The sequence below is a fragment of the Amphibalanus amphitrite genome, unplaced genomic scaffold (assembly GCF_019059575.1).
Source record: "Amphibalanus amphitrite isolate SeventyFive unplaced genomic scaffold, NRLGWU_Aamphi_draft 000043F_arrow, whole genome shotgun sequence".
Taxonomy (NCBI): Eukaryota; Metazoa; Arthropoda; class Thecostraca; order Balanomorpha; family Balanidae; genus Amphibalanus; species Amphibalanus amphitrite.
In genome coordinates this window covers 395,134-415,908 of record NW_024881539.1, presented here as the reverse complement: position 1 = coordinate 415,908, position 20,775 = coordinate 395,134, and the positions used below count along the sequence as shown (strand labels likewise).

General features: G+C 50.0%; 2 protein-coding genes across 3 annotated transcripts in view; both read left to right on the top strand.

The window, feature by feature from the left end:
* Nucleotides 1–227: 227 nt before the first annotated feature.
* LOC122377021 (protein SMG7-like) lies at nt 228–9,051 on the top strand. Its single transcript, XM_043356994.1, has 13 exons — nt 228–363; nt 2,036–2,120; nt 2,608–2,824; nt 3,073–3,197; nt 3,663–3,824; nt 4,214–4,396; nt 4,718–4,901; nt 5,335–5,545; nt 5,808–5,948; nt 6,279–6,555; nt 6,905–7,046; nt 7,255–7,941; nt 8,194–9,051. Exons 2-13 carry the CDS (start codon nt 2,071–2,073, stop codon nt 8,275–8,277), a joined length of 2,463 nt encoding a protein of 820 aa, XP_043212929.1. The 5' UTR covers nt 228–363; nt 2,036–2,070; the 3' UTR covers nt 8,278–9,051.
* A 334-nt stretch (nt 9,052–9,385) lies between these two features.
* LOC122377010 (anoctamin-8-like) overlaps nt 9,386–20,775 on the top strand; it is a 63,718-nt gene continuing 52,328 nt past the window's right edge. Inside the window, exons 1-2 of one of the 2 annotated variants that reach the window (XM_043356976.1) lie at nt 9,386–9,513; nt 10,562–10,809. In XM_043356976.1, coding sequence (XP_043212911.1) covers nt 10,698–10,809 — 112 coding nt within the window. In that variant the 5' untranslated portion in view covers nt 9,386–9,513; nt 10,562–10,697. Of the gene's footprint in view, nt 9,514–10,561; nt 10,810–20,477; nt 20,572–20,775 lie in introns of those variants that run through there. The other variant, XM_043356985.1, reaches the window with a different exon arrangement.

Here is a 20,775-nt window from a genome sequence, read left to right as displayed (position 1 = left end):
CTGCCGTCTTCAATTTCCAATAATATGAATGACATGAAGTTAAAGCTGGACGTAACGCACAAATGGTTAACAACAGACGTAACAACAGGTAGATATATCGGGGCTACAGCAAGCGATAGGGCGAAGGTAAGTCGCACGTAAAAACCTTTCAGGTTGGAAGCTTATTAGATTTGGTAGCACCTAATTTGGGGCGTTTAGTACGCAGATAATACATTCCATAACTCGCGCGCAGCTGGTGATTGTGATTGCGCCGTGAAAATACATGTGTGATGAATCTAAATGCTTTTGTTTCCGGAAATTGCATTGCGAGTTTGATCTGAGAGGATTTGGTGCAGTGTATTATATATCCAAATGGTATTTCAGGTAAGCCTATATGATTTGTGTTCGTTGTTCACAATGAGCTCGCTTGTCAAACATGTTTAGATCAAAAGTTGATGCTTTGAAAAATTAACTGCTTCAAGTTCAGCTTGTTGTATTTTGTGGAAAGAAGAGTTGTACTGTCTGAAGTAGCTATATAATTGACCACTGATTTTTACATTAAAACTTAGCGTGACATGGGCGGGATTATCATTATGTGATGTAACCTGCCGCTTGGTGCTTGCATCTTGCGCCTTTCGACTTGCGATGTGGTTAATTAGCAATAGCTTCAGCAATCAATGTGCTATTGAATGCTGAAGAACATCATTTGGAATGGCCTTAAAACATTCCTGATAGGGTATGTTTATTAAAACTTATAAAATACTTATGAATACACCTGTCCTGTATAACCACGTCTCAAGAGTATCACTGTACTGTCTTTCCTCACTCCTCAGTAAATATAAAAGAAAACAATCTTACCTGAACTAAGCTTACCTACAACCTATCAACCTATCAACCTAAAACCTACAACCTACAACTGATTGTGGGGGGTTGTGATCATTGCTATTTTTGATAATATTGGATTTAAATACAGTAAGGATTAGCTTTTATCCATGACACACTACTAATAAGAAGCTCTTCTATTAGATTTGGTCTATACTATAAGAATGAAATCAATATTGCTGTGGTTATGTCCCTTATTCTGGCCATGATGTGAGTACTATCCACAATATTTTTAGAGATACAGTTGCAAACATGTTGATGTGACTTGGATGTTACTTTGGCCTTCTCAGAGCATCCTTCCATTCAATAAGCTTGACATTAAGGTGCCCTTGTACAAGAATGTGATTTGTTCCTTTAGTTTCCCTGTGTGTCAAAGTTAGGAGTCTTACTCCTGTTTGCAAGGTTAACTGAATTGAATATGAACATGCTTCAACTCATAGTTACAAATCCTCAAAGTGGCCTGTTTGTCTTGTGTGTGTTTTAAACAAGAACATTCAGTTTCTTGAATGATATATGAATGATGGGTACTTTATTGGAATTTGAGAGAAATGTCAGTAGCCATTTATAAATTGAAATCATGCTGAGATAAGTGTACAGAATCCAAGAATGCTTCAAAATTAAGTTACAAACAACAAAGACCCTATAGGTAATGAAGCATTGTGAAACACCATAATAGATATCTCATTTCTCAGACTCATGCCAGTATTTGGACCTGTACCATTTACACTCTTGTGCATCGGCTGATAAATAATTTCCCCATGAGTGTTACCCAGGACCCATTTTTGGAGTCCACCCTGACACTAGTCACTACAGTGAAGCATTTAGTGAAACTCAAGTTTTGTTAAATATATACACTCAGTATTGGTGTTGTATAGCATCTTTACTTTCAAAAATTTAGCACAGAATTAGGATTAGGGGCAGGAGACCCTGTGTCTGTTCTGCTTTCAGTACCGACATGGAAATCCTATCAAATCATTTATTTCTGGTTTAGATAGCTGCTTATGCCCAGCAATTTATAGCCTATGTAATTTTAAGCTCCATGTGATTCTTAGCCTATTTATCGAACTAGCGAGCTACCTACCTACTTCAGTAGGGTTATTTGGTGTCTGTTTGTCTGCTTTTATTTTCCTGCTATGCTTATCTGTCATATGACATGTTTAATTTTATCTTGCAGAGTGAATCATTTCAACAGTCATCCTGGACTTGACAATGAAGGCTGAACTAAATTCAGCATCTTCACACTCTGTCCAGCTGCTCAAGTAAGCTATGTTTGTTTGTAGCATTTGCAATGATGTTCCATTGTGAGCATATTATAGTGTTTAGAGGTGCCATAAGCTAGTACCTAGCAATGCCAAAATGCCATCATTGGGCAGTGGAGCTCAGATCTGTTGACGTAAAAGCTGACATTAATCTGTTGACATTAAAAGAGTCTTGTAATAAGGTGGCGAAGTACTAGAATGAGCAGCATGATTGAATATCGTAGAAGAATAACCGTATGCTCACTATCTTTTAACAATCCAAAATTAGCCTAAAATGAATGAATATATTTCGGAAACGTTCCTTAACGTATAGTTAACTTTTGAACTGAAGAAGGAACGTTTCCGAAATGTATTCATTCATTTTAGGCTAATTTTGGATTATTAAAAGATAGTGAGCATACGGTTATTCTTCTACGATATTAAAAGAGTCTTCCATGCTCTCCATCTCAATGTGAAATGACTCTTAATTTTTTTCGTCTGTCTCCAGAAACATCGAGCAGCTGAAGAGTAAGTTGGGCACATCAAAATGCATACAGGGCGACCGGGACACCACCGTCGCCCACTACGAGATGCAGACCGTGCTCAAGAAGCTGCTGCTCACGGACCTGGAATATGCTCTCGATCACAAGGCAGAACAAGAGCTGTGGAACACCTGCTTCAAGTGCCAGATCACACTGATGCAAACAAATGCAAAGGATAAAAAGGTGTGGTAAAGAGTGAAACCCACTATGTACTGCCAGTATAATGCCCGCTGTGATAGTGAAATGAAATAAACGAAATGAGTGAACCGATTGAAGCCAGATCTGGCTTCAATCGTCCATGGTGATATGTCTGGTTGATTGGAACTGACATCAATATATTTAGCTGTGATAAGCAATTGTCCAATGTGTTTTCATTTTTACATGAATTACGACGCACATCTTTCACTGAAGTTTTCCGCTCGTTCCGTCAGATCGGCGCCAAGCAGAAGGAGTGGCAGGCGACGCTGCACCTGTTCCTGGACTCTGCCCTCGGCTTCTATACCGCCCTGCTGAACCAGCTCTGCCAGATGTACGACATCGATCTACCGTTCAGGAGGTCGGTAGCGATACTGTGGAGTTTGGACTCAGGAGGGTCAGTATATTCCATTCCATGCCCTTCAGGAGAATGGTAGCTGTGCTCCGGGCTTAGGATGTAAGCAGGCATACTTTTGGGCTCGTTGGTTAATGCATGCCACCCAATTATCACTCACTCCCCTGTTATGTATTACATTATGTCAGCAGCTGTGTGCTGACTACGAACTCATCAACTCACCACTCTTTGTGTCACTCTAGGACTCTTGCTGATCACTTATCCTTCCCCGCTCCCGCTGTTAACAAGAAGGGCGCTGTATCGCGCCACTTCTATTCACTAATTCACCCCGGCCTCCGCGGTTCACAAGAAGGACGCAGTAACCGCTGTGTGTACTCACTGATCCATTCCGCCTCAGCCGTTCACAAAAGGTCGTGGTACCGCGCAGCCGTGTTTCTACTCACTGACCCACCCCTCTCCTACCGTTCTCAGGAAGGACGCCGTCCTGTTTGGCTCCTTTGCTGACGAGAACCGACCGCCAGCGTCAGCGCCCAGCCGCAGTTCCTGCTGCTATGTGGTCCAGGACTGTCTGGTGCACATGGGAGACATCGCACGCTACCGAGGCAGGGCCAAGCAGGCCGAGTCATTCTACCGGTGAGGGGATGAGCTTTGGCAGGGATGTTGAACCTTCGGGTACTAGCGATGAGGTGGATAACTACACGGCTGATGCCCCCAAACATTTTTTGCATTTTTTTCGATCCACAATACAGTTCGAAGCTGCAGCTGTATGAATGACATTGACATTGCTCTATTCTATTTATTCGTCTGGCAGGTTCAGTGTTTCAGAGATCCGTAATGTATGTTGACTGTTTTTATGTGGGCCAAATTGTTACGTATCAGTCTAGCTCTCGGCTGCGGTGGAAGCTGGACGCAGTCGATAACTTGAAACTACTGACCGAGCCATACTGTCTACCAGAAGACCTAATCACACCTAACGTCCTCTGGTTGACCGACTGATGTGACCTTACCCACTCCGCCCACAGACACGCGGTGAAGCTGGTGCCCACCAGTGGCCAGCCGTATAACCAACTGGCGCTGCTGGAGGCACATCACGGTGATCGCATCTCGCCTGTGTACTACTACGTACGCAGTCTGGCCGTGCGTACACCGTTCCCGGCGGCTACCACCAACCTGAGCAAACTCTACAGCCGACTGGCCACGCAGGGGTGAGAATGATGGGGGTCTAGGGGAAGTGCAAGGGTGAGGGCGAGGGGACTGTAGAACGTGTCGACTGGTCGAGTGAGGGGGTGGAGTTTAGGTGCGGAAAACGTTTTTGTATGTTTTTGTGTTTGGGGAGGGTTGGAGTTAAATGGATGGCTTTGTATGCTTGATAACTGAGTGAATGAGAGGACGGTGGAAAGCTTCGCAAAGGGGAGTCAGATGCTACACTCCATGCCAAGTGCCAACCCACCATCTGGGTCGCTTTATCACCCGTCTTTCGCCCGTCCCTATTGGACCCATTTGTGACCCTCGCCTGCTCCCGGCAGCCCGGCGCTGGAGGGCCGTCGTCACCTCTCGGCCGCCGACTACACGATGCTGTTTCTGCAGCTACAGGCCCGTTTGCAGCAGCGGTGTGAGCCGCGTGCCCTGCGCCCGCTCCTGATCGCCCTGTCCACCAGCCTGCCGCGTCTGCTGCTCGCCGAGGCGCTCTCGCCGTGGAGACTGCTGCAGGTGCGTAATTAATGTTGTTGATTGGCGTCAGTGATTTTGCCACCACAGGAATGATAGATCGTATAACTGCATTGTGTAACCTCTAATGGGCTGATCGTACGTTTTGGAGGTTATGAGGCTGGGTGTACGCTTTTTGTATGTGTGTAGGGGGACTGGAGAGGTCCGATATCCTGTTAATAACTTGAAGCTGTGTAACGTTCCAATGAAGCCAATTTTAGAGGATTCTTGCTTCTGTTCTGAGACTAGGGATGGAATGAAATTGAATATCATTTCACTTACGATTACAATGTTTTCGGAGATGCTTTGATGAGCAAAAACACTTCATAACCAACGACGCCTACTGTATATTCCCATCACCTGTGCGCGACATTAATTATGCAATTCCATCACACCATCCTGCTGTCTGTCACAACTGACCCTGCCCCGTCCTCAGATGCTGGTAATCAGCGTACAGTCGGCGGCGGCGGCTGCCGGTCGGCCTGACGGCGGAGCACCCCTGGAGCTCACCCGTCTGCCGGAGCCCCAGCAGCGACTGGTGGCGGCCGCCCTGGAGCCGTCGGCCGCCACGCTGGACGCCCTGCTGCGCTGTTCGTACCGTCTGGAGACCACCGAGCAGCGCCGCCGCTGGCCGCTGCTGCCCGTCGGTGAGACTCGGCGAGAGGGATGGGAGCAGGGAGGGCGAGGAGTGAGGGAGGTGAAACTAGTGATTTGGCTGACAGCAGTCTCTCGGGATCGGAACAGGGCGTGTCGGAAAGGGAAGCGTGATGAAATCCTGTCTTTGGGTGTTGTTGATAAAATGAAGAAAATGCGCAGATGGCTGGGTACTATGCATGTGAAATGTGCTTCCCACGCGGCCTAGCCTGCCCCGACACACTGCTGAGATAACACGATGGCCTCTGTTTTCAGTACGTCTGTACGTATGCTGGCTGGCGGACTGGCCGCAGGTTCTGACCACCGAGCCGTTCACCACTCGACCCCAGCTGTGGGCTCATCTCTGTCACCTGGTTAACGGGCTGGAGGTCACCCCGGAGATGGTCACAGAGGCAGGTACGGAACAACAGACAACGTGAGAAGGGTAGATATTGACGAGTGAGTTCTGCCAATAGTTCTGCAGCTGGTGATGGTGCTCGTAAGATGTTTGCTAGCAGCACTGGTGATTCAATGTTGATTGGAGATGCTGTTGGTAAATTATGCTGTGCTTCGAGTTATGTAAAAACAATTTCGAGATGACATGACCTGCGAGCTAAATATGGCGAAATACAACAGCTGAGTGATCACGCCTGTCTTAGGACAAATGGTCAAAATAGCACATATATTTCCGCCAGCAGCCGGTCAGTGACACAGTATGTGACATTCTTTCTTCACCCTCCCCCACAGTGGAGAACAGCCTGCCTCTGCCCGAGGACGTCGACCTGGCGGGTTTCCTGCCCCTCTCCGGCTCCCAGCGCACCCTTCGCCTGGCCCGGCCGCCGGTGCCGGCCGCCGCGCAGGCCACTGTACGCGCCGGTCGTCTGCGGGCCGCCTGCCAGCGCCTGACCGGGTCCGGTGTGGTCTGGGGCGCCGCGCCGGCCGGCAGACTGGAGACGGCCTACCAGACCGAGCCGAGCGTGGTGCTGCAGCAGCTGACACTGGCCGAGAGCGGCGCAGACTCCTGGTGAGGACAGTGATATAGAACGGGTTGTAGGCAGATAGTAAGTGGTTCTGGCCAAAGGAGGGACTAGGGGACTGTCACACTATTGTCTGATGTTTCTCCCCCCCCCCCCCCCCGGAGGTGTCTGGGATTAGAGCAGGGAGAAATAAGCTCTGGTTCCTCCTGAGAGGCCAAGAGCTAAACGGGATTTGGGCTCGCATCGTTGGTGCCACTGACTTCTGTTGTTAAGTGCTCTCGAGATTCTGTAGAAGCGGATTACTCTGGCTGTACATGACTTCAGAATTTAGATGCTCCGAAGGAGTGGATTGGTAACTGTTTGCACCGCCATCTTTCGCGCTTCTCTCGCCCGCAGGCCGCCAACCATCGGCTCGGAGACAGGTCAGGACCCCACCTCTCCATCGGAGCAGCTGACGCCGGGCGCCGGGGACCCGGCACAGACCGGTCGTCCCTCCCACCAGCCGGCAGAGGCCAAGGGAGGCATACTCAAGGCAGAGGTAAGAACGATTTTGAACGACTGAGGTGAAAACTGAGCAGTTGCGTGAGCTCATTGGATTGCTACCCGTCCACACCGTTAACTGTGCTTTACTTGAAAGTTTCGGCTCATACAATTTGAGATGTGGATGCCGCATTATTGGTGGCTAAACTCCACTCCTAAGTTTATGTGTAGTCTGTTAAATCCTGACAACTAAACCCTCGTTTCAGGGCGGTGGCACGGGCCGACGTCGCCAGAACGTGGCTCTGCAGGCTCTGATGCGGTCTGGTCCCCGCCCCGCTCCACCCGGAGACGAGCCGCGCTCCCGGGAGAGCCGACAGGTGACCTTCCGCACACCGTCGCCGCCGACACCGGCACAGACTCCGACCCCGAACGTCCCTCGCCCGGCACCGGTGGACAACCGCCCGCCGCGCCTCTGCGAGCCGCGCCGGCCTCCGCCGGGCCCGGCCGGCCTGTCGGGCGGGCTGGGACCGGCCGGAGGACCAGCGCCGCCCGCCGCCGGAGTCTGGCCGCCGCCCCGACCCCGCCACCCCCTCGAGGACTCACCACCGGCGCACTTCAACCCCAGTGTTCCACCGCCGGGCTGGAGCGGCGCCCAGCCGGCCGCCCAGCCCCAGCCGCCCCCGCCGCCGCCGCCGCCCCAGGAGCCGCTGCGACTGCCGTGGGGCGGCTGGGCGATGGCCGGCCCGAGCGCGCAGCAGCCCAGTCCGCTGGCGGCCATGCTCAGCCAGGTGCGGGTGCCGGCTCCGGCTCAGGGTCCGGGACCCGGTCCGGAGCCGCCCGGACGCCGACCCGACGAGCTCGGCGTCTACTCGCTGTTCCCGAGCGCCCCAGCTCCGGAGATGACCTCTCGCGGCGCTGCTTACTCGCTCTTCCCATCGGCCGGCATGCAACATGTGAGTACGAACACGGCTTTTCATTCACCTTGAGCAATATTTTAGTATGTACCGCTTTCGCGATAGTTTGTTCAGCATGTCTATTTTGTCTAATTATGCTCCCTCTTCTCCGTTACTTGCAGTGTGTTACTTGCAGTGTTCCGTTACTTCTCCGTTACTTGCTTCCGTTAACGGCAGTGTGCACTGTGCGCATATATTCTGTTGCCGATGTGTTTGACACTGACCTCATTCTTTTCCCGTTCGATTACACAGCCGCTGTGGCCGTCGGCGGGACCGTCGCCCCTGGAGCGTCTGATCGAACAGCAGCGACAACAGAGTCGACGCGGTGACCCGTGACCCGACCTGGCGTGACCTGACCTGAGCTGACCTGATGCCTAACATGGCTTGGACCGGACTGAGCCGGCCTGCCGCTGACCGTCACAGCACACCTGATCGCCAAACGGGCTGCCGAGGCGCCCAAAGAACCGGCGCAGCTGCCGAGGGCTGGAGTCACCTGACGAGGCCAGACCCGCTGGCTGGGAAAGCTGCACGGTGTGGGAAGGCGCCCTGCAGCCGCCGCTCCTCTAGCTGAGCAGACGTAGCGCCGACCGAACGCAGACAAGCTGTACACGCACTGCCGACGGGCCTTGAATCTATCTGACCGGCGTCTCAGACCTTCCCGGTTCGGGACCGCGGAGGTGGAGTTTCGCCGGGAGGTGGCGACGGTGGCGCCACCTTTTTCGGCGCCGCTGTTTTGGGGTAGTTTTATCGGCCCGCCGTGTCTGGCGTATTTGATCGGCCCGTTACGTGGAATGGTGCCGTGGTGGGGTAATGTGTGGATCTTGGGCCGAATCTGAGGGCACAGCAAGTCGCTGTTTGACCCCGATCGGTGGCTGGGTGACCGTGAGCTTTTCTGAGGGTGCTATCACAAGCTGTGCTGGCTGATTTGTTGGGAGAAAAATCGAGATGGGACAACCGCAATACTGACTGGCATGGGATTTGCCGAAGATGAAGTGACACCCATTAAAAATCCTACGGCATTTTCATGGACACTGGTTAAATTATGTGTCACTGATTGGTGGCGAGCACAAATTAATGTTGCGAGGCAATAAATCTACGAATTGCTACAGAGTTATTGTTTTACAAATTACATTCATATGGACACCCCATCTGCAGCTCCTGCATCGTTGGCTTGCGTAACTGAGTAAAAAATAAGACGGGAAAATGGAACTGTTGCCGTGTGTCGGACCAGGATGACCACAGAATGGCAGTTCTCAATGAAAGAAAATTTTGGAAAAGCACGTAACTCTTGCAGCCGTTCCTCACGCGCCGGTCCTTCTTCACTCAACTTGAACTATAGCTTTCACAGTTACTCGCTAGGTGCCACTACATGTTTGTTTATTTCCTATCAGCTGCGACCCGCGCCACGCTGCTGCTGTGTGCAAGGCGTGCCTGCGCTGCAGCTCTCTGCAAATTGCAAGTGCCAGAGGCGCGGGTCAGGGTCGACGCCGGTGGTTGGGGCTGGAAGAGCAGTCGGTTCCAGGGTGTTCGGCGCAGAAACTTGAACTCACTTTTCTTCAAGCCTGCGTAACGGTGAGACTAGATAATTACAGTTCAGTTGGACTCTGTTGAGCTCAAACTCTTGCTATTGCAATTGAATCATTTGATCAGCCAATCAGCTTGTATGCCACTTGAAGTTGAATCTATGATTGGGTGTATTTGTTAAATAAATGTATCATTGTCAGTGTGGTGAATGCATGGTAGGCTCAGGACTATTGACAATTTCATTTTGATTTGAAATGGAGTGCATGGATCTCATGTCATGTTGATCCGTTCCTCTTTCAGTTCCAGTTCAGTTTCTTTATGATGGTTTTTGAGATGTTTATTTATGAAGATTAGTGGGCCACCATCCTGAGATCTTAAATTGATCAACCACCATCCTTATGTCTTAAAAATGTAAGCTGCTACAAAATTGATTTGTCACCTACTTGCAGTTGTATTTGACAAGTGATGGACCTTGTGGGATTGATTGATGGAAATTGGATACAATGGTTTCAAAGTTCCAAAATTGGATATTTTCTATAAAGTGTTTGGTGTGTCATGTGATGACCTTTGGTTGTTCATAAAAGGTTCTAGATAACATAACCAGATATGAAGGGTAGCATTGAGTTCAGCCCTTTTTCCTTTAGGTTAGCTGCATTTCAATTTATTTCAATAAAAGGAGCCAACAAAGGATGCTAATTGAGACCAATTGTCTTCACCTGACATAATTTTACATGACAGTCAAGCCCCAATTTTAATGGTTTTGCTTAATTTCTTCTAATTCTGACTCATTTGAACCCTTACAGTGACTGTGAAGTGTGATATGATGAGGAGCTTTGCACTAGACAGATATGTAAATATCTGTCTTTATTTTCAATTTAGCAGATATAACCCCAAATAATGCTGTATTGCAACTTACACTCATGATGATGAGCTCAGACCTTTTCAGTGAAACCCAAGGTATCACTTTCCTCAGATTTCAGAACTTATCTTTCATCAATCAAATGATTATTTGAACCAGCCTAGCTTGTGCTGGTTTTATCGCCCAGTTTATTTTCTTAGACAACTTTTCACTGTATCTGGATTTCCACCTTCCCAGGGTCAGCTGGCCGCTGGGCACTGGCATGCTCCACTCCTGATCCAAAGGAGTTGTCAGTGCACTCCCTGGATTGGACACCAGGCTAGTGACTGCTGCTGAAACATCATCACCAGCAGCATCAGCAGCAGCAGCAGTGATGTACAGCAGTCTGCAGCAGTCTGACGGGCCGGCCGGCGCCGTGCCGACGCCCGTCCGTCGCCGGCGACAGCGCTTCGGCCGTCGTCTCTTCTCACTGTCTCTCTCCTCAGGTGGGTTCATCGGGGAAGCTGAATGCCAGCTCAGCTCAGATACATGGGGCATGCAAAATGCGCAGCTGGGGCATCGACAAACGCTGTTACATCACTATTCAATGCTTAGTTTAACCCGCGCACCGACGGGGGTCTGCGCCAACTTAGTACCGACGGGGGGGGGGGGGGGGGGGGGCGGATGACCGCCCCCCCTGAGATCTCGAGAACGAAGCAAGATAGCGACAAGCGGTAAACGGCATCGGATACGCACGGTCAAGATCTACAATTTTTACAAAGGTCATTTTCAGGTTAGGTCAAAGATGACGTCACAGGGGTCGAAAAAGTCAAAATGGCGGCGCTAAATATGGAGAGAGTTTTGCTCGAATAACTTTCGAATTAGTCAAGATAGGAACAAACTAAGGGCATCATCGTGATCCTCTCGTCAATCCGCGTCGAATGATATATATGTTGACTTCGAAAGGTCAAGGTCAAAGGTTGACCTCAGGTCACGTGACCTCGAGGTCATCATGTATATCATTCGATGCGTCTTGACGAGCTGAACACAATGATACCATCCACGTGTCTGTATCTTGTTCCTGTACGGAGTTATTGGCCAAAAACCTTTGGTGACCTTTGATGACGTCACATGACCTCACAGCTGCCCAACAGCAAAACAGACCTCAAGGTAGTGAAGGTTGATCGTATATGAAGTCATGTATGGTATATGGGGCCATTCCGACCCGTTTTAGTGGTAAAAACAGGGAGTTGATTTTTCCCCCATTGACTTATAATGGGGAGGTCGCGAAATTGACCTGACCTTAGGTCACCGATATCAAAATTCCGAGATATACAAATTGTAGCTACTAATGACCTAATAACATCCTGCGACTTTCAAAGGCCTCCGACATCTACTGTAGCTCTGGCACGGTGACAAAGTTGCAAAAAAGTGACTTGAGGTTGGGTCATTCAAAGTGACCTGGTGACCTGACCTTGAAAGGTAGGAGGTTCAAACTTGCACACCATGTGTAAAATTGATAAGGGAATAGTCATACCAAATTTCGCGGCGCTACGCGCCGCGGTTTTCCCGCTATTCGCGAAAAATCTCAGGGGGGGGGGGCGGATATCCGCCCCCCCGTCGGTGCGCGGGTTAAACACTAAGCCGTGTAACGTTTCGTAATAGGATGGGACCTAGTCTCAGACCCCAGTCAGCATTGGTGGACACAGGCGGCGTTTGAGCAGATTATCCGCTGCCGTGTTATCCGCTGCCGTGTTCCGCCCGGCCGGCTGCGGCAAGCCGCTCAAAACACAACCCATATCTGTCCCTGTCGGGCAACATGTGAAGCCGTACCGGTGTCCAGTACACACCGGTGTCGATACGCTGTAGGTGTGAGTTGAGCCGACAGACGACCGATCCCCGGGGCTATAGCTTTGGTGGCATCGTTGCATCATCAAGTAGGTACCACGATAGTATCATTGCCATGTGGTGTCAGCGGTATCATTTCCCAATGACCTTTCCCGGAGTTGGTATATTTATCGAATCCCGTCACCAAAAGGTCTGCCTTTTATTTGAGGAAATCGATGGGGCTGCTGTTAAGTGTTTACTGTCACCTGTGAGTGTTACCAATACCCCCACGGGCCACGACCACCTCATAACCTGGGTCATGCCGTCAGTATAGCGTGGCCCCGGGGCCCGGCGCCAGTGTCAGCCGCAGCCACAGAACAGGTATATCGGTACGGCGGCCGCTTGATCGATACAGAAACGAACCCAGCTCGCCAGCTGCGTTGTCACCGGCCCGGCCAGGCTGTTGATTCGTCCGCGGACGATGTTTGTGAGGGTCGCTCGGAAAACTATTTTTATGTGATTGATTGCAGTAGGTGACTGATAAATGGACATCGCCACCATTTTCGGATTACGTTTTGTGTGGGCTGATTTATGAGGAAAGCGCTATTGTTATCGGATAATTCATTTTATTTTTATTTTATTTTATTTTATTTACGATCTTAAGCCTCCACATGGTGGGTTTTAAAGCTTGCGTCAATATACATTGAAGCATCATGTATGGTATTGGTACCTACATACAAATTATGATCACATGGTTTCTACATACCTACATATTATTGTCACCGCACAAGAATCACAGCCTAACTATAAAACACTGTACCTCGCGACGCGTTCTACAGATTAATACACAAAGTTGATACAGAGTTAAAATGCAGTCATCACAGTGCAGAAGCTCACTTTGATCGCAGTCTCGCACGACACGTGGCGACAGTTACTGGCTCCCTGACAGCATCAGAGGCATCGTTCCAGCTCATAGCGGCCCGGAAACAAAAGTGCCGCCGGGCCCGCTCAGAGCGCACCTGGGGCAGCTCCAGGTGACCCGCCTCCGTAGCCCGGGTACAGCGGCTTGACACCTCACTGCGCCGTGTTAGCAGCTGTTTCAGTCTGACAGGAGCCAGATGCGAGTGTGTCAGCTTGTGGACGGTAATGATATCTCTCTCGCGTATGAGGGAGTCCACGCTCTGCCAGTCCAGTTGGGCTAGAAGTGGCGTAACGTGCGTCCGACGTGAACATCCCGACACGATCTGCGCGGCATGGTTTAGAATTTTCTGAACCCTATGTCTTTGGGTTTTATTACACCCGCCCCAAACAGTAGCGCAGTACAAAATGTGTGGGAACACCAGGGACTCGACGACTAGTTTTTTGACCGAACTCGGCAGCCGATGGGAGAATTTTGAGAGACCTGATAAGGTGCTGTAGCACCGGCGCACCACTAAGGACACGTGGTCCACCCACTGTAGGCGCGAGTCGAGCACCACTCCCAGCACCTTCACCTTCTCACATGGCTGAATTACTGCACCGGCAAATTGGATAGAAAAATCGGCTCCGTGATTTTTTCCGAACATGATCAGTTCTGTTTTTGACGGGTTTATCCTCAGGCTGTTTTGATTGTACCATGCCTGGACCACCCCGAGCATGACCTCTAGGTCGGCTGCGTGTTCTCCGATACTGGTCTGTTCACAGGTATTAATGAATTGTGTGTCGTCCGCATACATAATCAGTCTGCCGCACGGTACGTGAGACGGAAGGTCGTTGGTAAAAACTGTAAAAAGTATCGGTCCAAGAATACTACCCTGTACCACACCGTGGGAAACCGGGAGGGACTCCGAGCCGCCCCTGACCGTCTGTTTGCGGTCACTGAGCCAGTCGGCAAACCACCAGGGGTCAATACCATACCAGCCCAGCTTCTCCACGAGCCGGCCATGCTCAACGCTGTCAAAAGCTTTAGAGGTGTCAGCAGCTATAAGAGAGACTACCTGCCCCCTGTCAACTTGAGAAGAAATGTAACTGACAGCGTCAAGCATGGCCGACTCCGTGGAGTGGGCCGGCCGGAAACCATGCTGCTCGGGACAGATAATGTCACAGCTCGTAAGATACCACATCAGCTGATCACATATGACACGTTCGGCTAGCTTCGACACGGTAGGTAAAATTGACACAGGCCGGTAGTTGTTCTCGTCTAAAATGTCACCCGATTTAAACAGCGGCGTCACTGTGGCCACCTTCCACTCCGCCGGCACCACACCGCTCACGATAGAGCGGTTAATTACGTGCAGCAGGTGAGGGCCGACGACCGGAAACGTCAGCTTGAGCATGCTGACCGTGATGCCGTCCGGTCCGCTTGCCTTGGAGCAGTTCATCCGCTCTAGCGCACTGGAGAGCTCCGGCAGAGTGGCCGGTCTCACCCTGAATGCGCCGCTGCAGACACGGGGCGGCCGGGATGACAGCTGTGGCCCGGCAGCCGCCACTGTACTCAGGGACGCAGCGATACTGGGGCCAACCGACGAAAAGTGCCGATTGAGCTTCTCTGCCCATTCCCGTGTGCGGTCCGTGACCGGCGCACCACTACTGCCAGCTCCGCCCCTCTTCCCCGAGGCAACGAGAAACTTCCTAATGTCCTTCCAAGTCTGCTTGCGAGAATTTTTCATAGAAGCCTCAAAGAAAGCAGACCGCGCCCTGGCCTGGGCCCCTTTAACGTCATTCCGATACTGCCGGTACTGGCGCTCGGTCTCCCCGCACCGATCACGATCCCTCTCCGCACGCGCCGCGTCCCTCTCCCTCATCATCTCCCTGAGCTCGGGGTTGTCGTCCAGCCAGGGACAGGGAGGGTGGCGAAGCTTCACCGTGACTAGAGGCATATGCGTATCAATGATGGGACTCCAAACATCTAGGAAGCCCCGCCACTTGTCCCCAACTCCTGGGAGAGCGTACACGGAAGACCAATCAGCGGTGAGAAGGTCGTAGCACAGTGCGTCGCGATCAAGACGTCGGGAAGACCTAACGACTACTTCCGTCTGCCTATCTCGCACAACAGGGATCTTTAGGTTCGCGAGCACTAAATCATGATCACTTGAATGAAATGGTATGACACGAGCCGTGGCTTTCACGTCAGATTCTGGGATGACAATATGATCTAAAAGCGAGCCATCTTGATGAGTCTGTTGCCTGATCAGCTGGGACATGTGTAGGTCGCTAAGTAGCTGCGCGTAGCTTGCTACTTAGCGACATTCATGATCCAACTTTTTCTACCTTGGCTGATGCGGCGAGATATCCCGCCACATTTTGTCGGCGCTGAAATGTTCACAGGCTAAATTGCCAGACATATATTGCCTGGAATAAACACACCGAACACCTTTTTTGCGCAACACCTTTTAAATACAAAAAATATGTTAATGATAATCTGCAAACAATGTTATCTTAATGATAATCCCGCCCACGTGAAGTGGACAAGAGTAGGTATCTTGCTTTGCTAAGAAACGCGTTTCTTTTGCCATTTCACAATCTCCGCAGTAAGCCTTTCGGGACCTTTATTGATTTCATAACTATTTCCTCCATCCATGACTCTGTTATCGACCGCCGTCCGGAATCCATTTATTGTGCCATGTCTGCGCTAGTGTGGGGGCGGGGCGCGCTCGGCCGATCGCGTAGGTGCGCTCGCCAGACCCCTAAGAAGGCCAGCACTCTCGGCGATTGGTGATTGAGCAATCATTCGGCCGGGCGCCGGTGACAGGCGCCCCAATTTCGACGCTGGCCCGGCCCGCCGGTCGGTGGTGCGGGCGGAGAGCGGTTCTGTGGGGGATTGCGGGGAAGAAACGTCCGTGATGACCCGTGGGAGGCTGTGGGGACCTTGGGAATCTGTGGGAAGTGGCTTGTGGCTTGAATTAGAATAGCCGTTGGGAGGGGTTCTCTGGTCCTGGATGAGGCTGTGGGAGCGGTCGGATGTTTATGACCTGAGTAGTGAGTATATATATGAGGGGGGGGGGGTGCGTTTTTATATGGGGGGGGGGGGGACTGTGGGGAGCTATGAGAAGCTATAGAGAGCATTGTCTGTAAATGCATGTTGGAGGCTGTAGGAAATGGCGTGTGACGTGGGCATCTGCGGGAAGGGGTCTGACGGGACGGAGACGTTATTCCGGAGACGCCGGCATTATCCCTGCGAATTGGGTGCAACATTAGAAATATAATTTCTTTTACTTGATAAAGCTGGAGCTTAAAGGGACCATCCCACCTTAACATTAGTTTTGAGTTGAGATAGCCAAATTGGTGGCCATGGCCTGAAAATACCGGTTTGGGCACACACAACATCGAAAAATGCTTTAATTCGGAGATATGGAATTTCAAACTTGCAGTTTTCGGATTCTAAGGGGCTAATGCTTTGGTATGCCCCCTTAGAATTTGTGACGTCAGCGGAGATCTAACGATTTTAAATCTTTCACTAAAGCGTTTGGTAGCACGCGGTGGTATATGCTGCTTTGCGCGCAACAAGTGCCGCACTTTCAAATAAAGTCGCTAGGAACAGCGGAGATCCCAAAAAGTAAACAAAAGTAAAAGTCTAATATCTTGAAAACTGGTGAATATTGTTCGATGAAATTTGGTAGATATTCGTTTTCGCTCTTTCTGAACCGAGCGACATCACTTTCATGGCAATTCATTAACTTTTTTGAAGGAGGGAGGGTCCCTTTAAAGGGAGATAATGAGCTTTCTTTTTTCTTAAATAAAAATTACTCGATATCTATACTATTTCTACTGTAGTTTCTATAAAATATGAAAATTTTCTAGCACATTTTCGTATGTGAAAAAGGTTTTTATTTTTGCAAAAAAGAAGCAGTACTTGCAGTACTTGTAACACCTACCAAAATGCGTTGTCCTTCTCTATAAAAAAGTCGCAGTATATGGCGCTTTTGTTTCAAACAACGACGCTTGGGTTTTTGTTTATGTTATCGCCTTGTCGTTGCTTGGTTGTAAGGATTCTAATTTGAATTAGAGTTAATTCGGTTTAGAATTAATTAGATTCTAATTCGGGGGTACATAGTGCCTACTCTTCTTTGTTTCGGCATGCGGCATGCGGCACAAATGAACGGCATGCGCCAGAAACGCAGCCAAATCTTGCGATTGCGACTACGAAATTCATTATTTTGGCGTCAGAGCCTGAAGCGAAAAATACAAGCATATTTATTTCAAAAAGACTTCAGGTTTGTCGAACGGTGTTATGAGAATTTTGATAACAGTACTGCGGCATAAGTTTTTCAGTGATGCCGCAAAAGTGTTGTATCTATCTTCTTTTATTGTGCAGTCGGCGGGACCGATTCAAAATTGAGTCGTTGCTACTAAAATAGCAGCATATGGCGTCAGATGATGAACAGGAAAAATAGTTGCGTAAATTTAGACATAAACCACCCCCAAACCATGAATATCTTTTGAAGGCACTATAGACGACCATTAACTAACTAGATGTGATGAAGATCAAATGTAAGGAATACGCTCATTTTACAAAATTACATGCAAGTACCAAAAAGTGATGTAAGTACTTATTCAACGGTCATTTTCAGCGCTCCCCGCTAACGTGACTTCAAGTTGAGATATTTGCGGCAAGGTACCGAATTGAGCAAAATGGTTTTAATTTACATTATAACTTGTTGTGTAAATGGTCCTAACTCAGATTTTGTGGAAAAAGGTCATTATCTCCCTTTAAAAGCAAAATTCAGATGAATTAGAATAAAGTAAGTAGAGATGTCGTCAACTCTCAGTGATCAGTCTGCTGTCGACAGCAGTGTCGATATTTTTTCAGTCTCCATACCACCTTCATCAGCGTCGTGCCTCTCCGCCCGCCGCTGGGCACTGCCCCGGTCTCCGGACACCCTCGGACCCTCACCGCGGGACACTGTTGCCAGGCACTCCTCAGCGGCCGGGACGCGGAGCGACGGAGACATACTGCTGACCGAGCCTTATCGCCGAGACGGTACGGTCGCATGGCCGCGCGGCGGGGAGGGGAGGGGGGGGGGTGAGACGTTCACGCCGCGTGGCTGATGGTTTGCGAGCCACTGGTGGTGGAGGTTACGGGTGCTGGTGTTGACAGGTTTGAGGATGGTTTTATTTGTTTGGGTTGCAGGGCTTATTTGCTGGGTTACGCCCTTTTGGTCTATTGAGACCATTTCAGGATCCTGTGATGAGAGAATAAGGGGAGACATTAGGTTGAATCGACCACGAGGCGAGCCGAGAGAATAAGGGGAGACATTGGATTGAATTGACCACAGACCGGGTCGCTGAAGCAGCTGTGCCCGTCCCGTTGAGGTTGGAGTTCTCTGGTGATGCAGGTGACCAAGTCGCTCAAACGGTCACCCCGAAGAGTGTAAGGAGTATGCTTCTGTTGGGGCTGCCCTCCACGTTGCCTGATGGCGTGGCCGTCAGTCCGCAACAGGAAGGTGTGGAAGCCAAGGCCCAAGAATGATGATAGGTGGGTCCTGAGGAAAGAGAGAATGTATGTTTGGGGGTGAACGGTGGTGGTGGCCTGGTGGGTGCTGCTGTGTTACGGCATGTTAGTTTGGGTTTCCCTTGATGTAGTTTGGGTATAGTTGTTGAGTCTCTTCCTATTGAGCGTAATGGCCCAGGTGTGGCTGGCGCTCACACAAATGAACAGCGCTTCTAATGTATTTTTGCTTTTCACTTTGGGTTTTCACTTTTTTTTTCTTCTGAAGACTAGGGAGCTGAAAGCTTGTGCAGCCTTTTGACTGATTCTCTCGACGATTTTTCCGTTCTAGTTTTTTTTTCAGTGTCATCTTTTTCTGCCACTTTTTTTTTGTCAGATGATCGTCTGTTATCAGTTGATTCAGCGAGACAGCGCTGAATAATGTGCTTCTTTTTATTCAGTGCACAAAAAGTAGCTGATCTAATTGCAGAGATGAGCGTTATAGGCGCCTCCTGCCGTCTTATATTGATTTTTTTATTATAGCGGTGACGACTACGGTGCAAGTGTGGAGAAGGAAACCACTCCCCGATGGAGGCCATAATTCCCTATCTTGTGTAATATGAAGCCCAAATATTTTATCTGAGATTTCATGAAATCATATTTCGTGGGGTTTAGTACGAAACGAGTTTCTTCTAACCGTGAGAATACACGGGCGAGTTTTTTCATATGTTTGAAGAAGACTGGAAGAAGTCGAATTATATGAAAATCACTTCGGTTTTCATTTAATTAATTCTATAGTATAAAACTGGGCTTGGCTTTTTTTTTGGAGGGGGAGATGAAATATGATTGAAGCGGCTGGCGAAACTGACGGACAATGTAAGTCATAAACAATTGCAATTGCTTCCATACACGACAGCCATATGCAATATTTAGTGAATATGGCAGCCTAATAAACGGGTGGTTAATTTGTGGCATTTTAAATGATCAGCCCTGCGTTGCATCGGGAAAACATGTTTTGGACTGACTGTGCCAAAAAAGTAAAGGCATTCTCGCATTGTTGCCGATTATTAGCAAAATAACTAATCTTGCTGCCGATACCAACCTCGCGCCCGAACTTGACGAGCCCTGGCAAAGAGCACCTCTCTTTCTGAACCCTTCGTCTTATCATCACTTACGTCGCTATGCAGTGCCTTTATTTTCGTAACTACAGCACGTAGGGAAAAACTGCTCACCCCGCTCCGTCAACAGATGGCTCTGCCAGTCGCTGCCTGGCGTGGTATGCTGTACCGCCGGACACCAAGTACAGCGGCACAGTATACCACTGCAGGAATGACTACCAGAGCCATCTCTTGGTAGGTCCGTGAAGTATTTCAGCGCACTGCTCCGCGCATGCTTTGGCGTACCGCCCGATTATGGACGTTGTCGAATATAACCCATTACCTCACATGCCGTGAATATGGCACCATCGGACCATGTTAAATGCCTTGCGTGCAAATTTCCGCCACGTTTGCGGCGGCTATGCTTTACTCAATAGACGGTTAATGACTAACAGAGGCGTTATTCCTCATGTAAAATCTTGTGCCTATTTAATGAATTTAAAGGACTTGATGGCTTGACATCATTTCATTAAAAATAAACCCAGCACGGAGAGGTGCCTTTGATCCAGTAGCTCTCCAGCGGCGCTAGCTTTACCACATCCCGGTGACCACGCAGCATTATAACACCGGCCTCTGAAGCCGCCGAGAGGATCCGTCCCGTTGACCCAGTGCGGGCGGCGGGGCTCGGCGCGCGGTCGGGCGGCGGCCGATATTGATGCGCGCTCGGCCAGTGTTTCCGGACGGTCCGGGGGGCGGCACCGGGTCGACCGGCCGAGCAGTGTGCCGCCCCCGCCCGGAGCGGCCGCCCGCGCCGCCGCCGCCGCCGCCACCACCGCCACCGCTGGCCTGTCTCGGTATGGTGCGGCTCGGAGCTCCGGCAGGCGCCCCCTGATCGCTGCGAGATTCTCGAGCCAGTGACGACAGGCGCCTTCAATCAGGTAAACAGACCGTCCTGGTGCTCTGTTGAACCGAGAATCGCCGGGCTTAGGCGGGCTCTAGAAGGAGCTTTGCTTATTTTATCAAAGGCTGAGTTTAAGTAACATCTGAAGTGTTCTGCGGTTTCCCGCGATGCGTGCATTTACTGAGTCTGGGTTTCGAGATGCCGTTTATTCGATTTTTGTTCTGGGTTGTTGAATGATTGC

What these genes read in the sequence shown, in the direction of transcription:
- LOC122377021 (XM_043356994.1), top strand. Translation starts at nt 2,071, where the DNA reads ATGAAGGCTGAACTAAATTCAGCATCTTCACACTCTGTCCAGCTGCTC. An exon ending in CACTCTGTCCAGCTGCTCAA is followed by an intron (nt 2,121 to 2,607) that starts GTAAGCTATGTT and finishes GTCTGTCTCCAG; the next exon opens with AAACATCGAGCAGCTGAAGA. An exon ending in CAAATGCAAAGGATAAAAAG is followed by an intron (nt 2,825 to 3,072) that starts GTGTGGTAAAGA and finishes TCGTTCCGTCAG; the next exon opens with ATCGGCGCCAAGCAGAAGGA.